At 40.0% G+C, this 2,261-nt stretch overlaps 1 protein-coding gene across 1 annotated transcript; it reads right to left on the bottom strand.

Moving 5' to 3' along the window:
• Window positions 1–1,094: 1,094 nt before the first annotated feature.
• LOC144371116 (vomeronasal type-1 receptor 4-like) lies at window positions 1,095–2,024 on the bottom strand. Its single transcript, XM_078033325.1, has one exon. The coding sequence runs from the start codon at window positions 2,022–2,024 to the stop codon at window positions 1,095–1,097; it is 930 nt and encodes a 309-aa protein (XP_077889451.1).
• Window positions 2,025–2,261: the final 237 nt, after the last annotated feature.

Here is a 2,261-nt window from a genome sequence, read left to right as displayed (position 1 = left end):
CCCTTTGTGATAGATAATATATTCACAGGTTCTTGGCATTAGGATGTTCACATCTTAGGGGTCATTTTCTGATCTGTCACAACTTCTATATTCAGTGTAATGTTTTTGAGTTATCTGTTTACTTCATGTATCAGCCCTAATTTCTATATATGAATGGTATTCCAGTGCATGAGTGAATACACAATAATTTATTTCATTTTCTTCCTAAAGGATACTTGGACCATTATTAATTACACCATTCACAAAAGCTTAATCCAAATGCACCACAGAATTAAATGTAAAACAAAAGCCTTATAAAAAGTCTAGGAGTTGACATAGTGACTTTGATTTTGGCAATGACTTTGCAGGAATATAAACCAAGCACTGTTCACAAAAGAAAAATAGTCAGTTGAACTTTCAGGTGGCATAGCAGGCAGCAGGAGCGCTGTTCTGCCAACAAACTGCAGTCTGGAGTGGCCGAGGGGGATGCTGCACAGGAAATGAGTTTGGCCACACTTGAGGTTTCCTGCACATAGGGAAACAGACCTTTTAAGGAGAAATGATAAAAAACCTGCTTCACCATTTTCCCTAGAGGGAGACATTACCTTTATTTCCATTTGTAGAAAATAATTCTGTTACAGAAATGTATACTGTGTATCCTAAACTCCAAAGGTTCTTGCTGCAACAAACTTCAAGCTAACAACAGAAGCTTTCAATAAGATGAAAACATTCACAAGAAATACATGAAGAATTGTCCTTTAGCAATATCCACCACTCATTTTTCCTCTGTATTTGTGTCTGGCAGAGTTTGGAGCAGTCCAACCCTTGTTTATCAATTGTGATTTAACTCACTTTAATGAATCTATTTAGTGTGCCCCAGCATCAAAAATAATGGTTACTCTCAAAGGATTGTTGCATCAGGATGAGAACAGAAGGTCAATCCCCTCCATGAAGCTCATATATGTCCCATAGTCAGACAGCTGTCCCATAGTCAGCCAGCTGTGGACCCCAATATCCATTAGATTTACAATAGAGAGGCAAGTGACTCTTCCAGGTTTCTCTGTTATGAGGGTGATGTATAACTAAAAATTAGGCATTGTACAAAACTTTAAAATCTATGTACTTAAGACAAAAATAATTTTCTTCTTTATCCAGTTGAAACAGTCCTTGGATACTGTGGAGTCATGTATCATAAGAAAGGGACTCACAGTAGGAAAACACAGGGAAATGATGCTACTGATTCTCCACAACCACCAGTTGAGATTAGAAGAAAGGGCAATATAAGCATTTAATAGGGAGGAGAGGGTATGAAAAGTCACAAAGGTGCCCACCAGGACAAGGATTCTCTGGGTGGCTCTGGACTCAGGGCAGGATCTGGGGGAAACTTTAATGCTGTGAATGTGCTGAACCCTCTGCTTGTGCCTGTACAGAAGGAGAACCATGGAGCCACTGGACCAGATCATGAGCACAGAAAAGACAACCTCAGGAAATACAAATAAGGCTGCATATAATGACTCTATGATTTTGTCTCGACCCACAAGAGAACAATACCCATAATCTGTTTTCTCTGTTGTGTTTTCAGCACTGCATTTGCTAAGCACATAAAGAGGAAACATGGAATTTACCATCATGTAAAGTATCCAGCAAAGGGATACAGAGAAGCTAATGTGCTTTGGAGCTATTACTTTAAGATCCCTCCAACAGGAGTTCCTGGGGCTTACCGTGATGTTTTGGAAGATACTCAAGAGGCAGATGATGCTAATGGAAACACTCCTGCCTACTCGCTGAATACATGAAATAAGTTTGCATCCAAGATCATTCAAGAAATATTTTATCCCCAAGGCTGTCATTGTCTGGGGAACTCCATTAGAGAGAATTACAAGGGAATTGGCTATACTCAGGTGCTTGAGGATCAAATCCTTGGACCTTAATGGGCACTTGTTGCTGGAGAGGACTAGATAGTAAAGAAGAAAGTAATTTCCCAGAATTCCAACTGTTGTTTGTGATAAGAACATCAATCCTATTGCCACGTCCCTGTAGGCCATTCTGTCATCCAGCACAGTACCGTTTGGTTTCTATGAGTGAAATCACTTGTTTAAATTTTTGTAGCCAGACACTGTGGTGTGCACCAGTAGACACCTGTGGTGACTCAGGAGGCTGAGGCAGAAGGAACTCTTGAGCTAGGAGATTGAGATTATCCTGGAAACACAGCAACATCCATGGGAATTGGCAAAGACAAGAAGATGCATATGTTGATGGGGAAAATTCCCACTCTATTTTCT

The sequence above is a fragment of the Ictidomys tridecemlineatus genome, chromosome 15 (genome assembly GCF_052094955.1).
Source record: "Ictidomys tridecemlineatus isolate mIctTri1 chromosome 15, mIctTri1.hap1, whole genome shotgun sequence".
Taxonomy (NCBI): domain Eukaryota; kingdom Metazoa; phylum Chordata; class Mammalia; order Rodentia; family Sciuridae; genus Ictidomys; species Ictidomys tridecemlineatus.
This window is presented reverse-complemented; position numbering and strand designations above follow the sequence as displayed.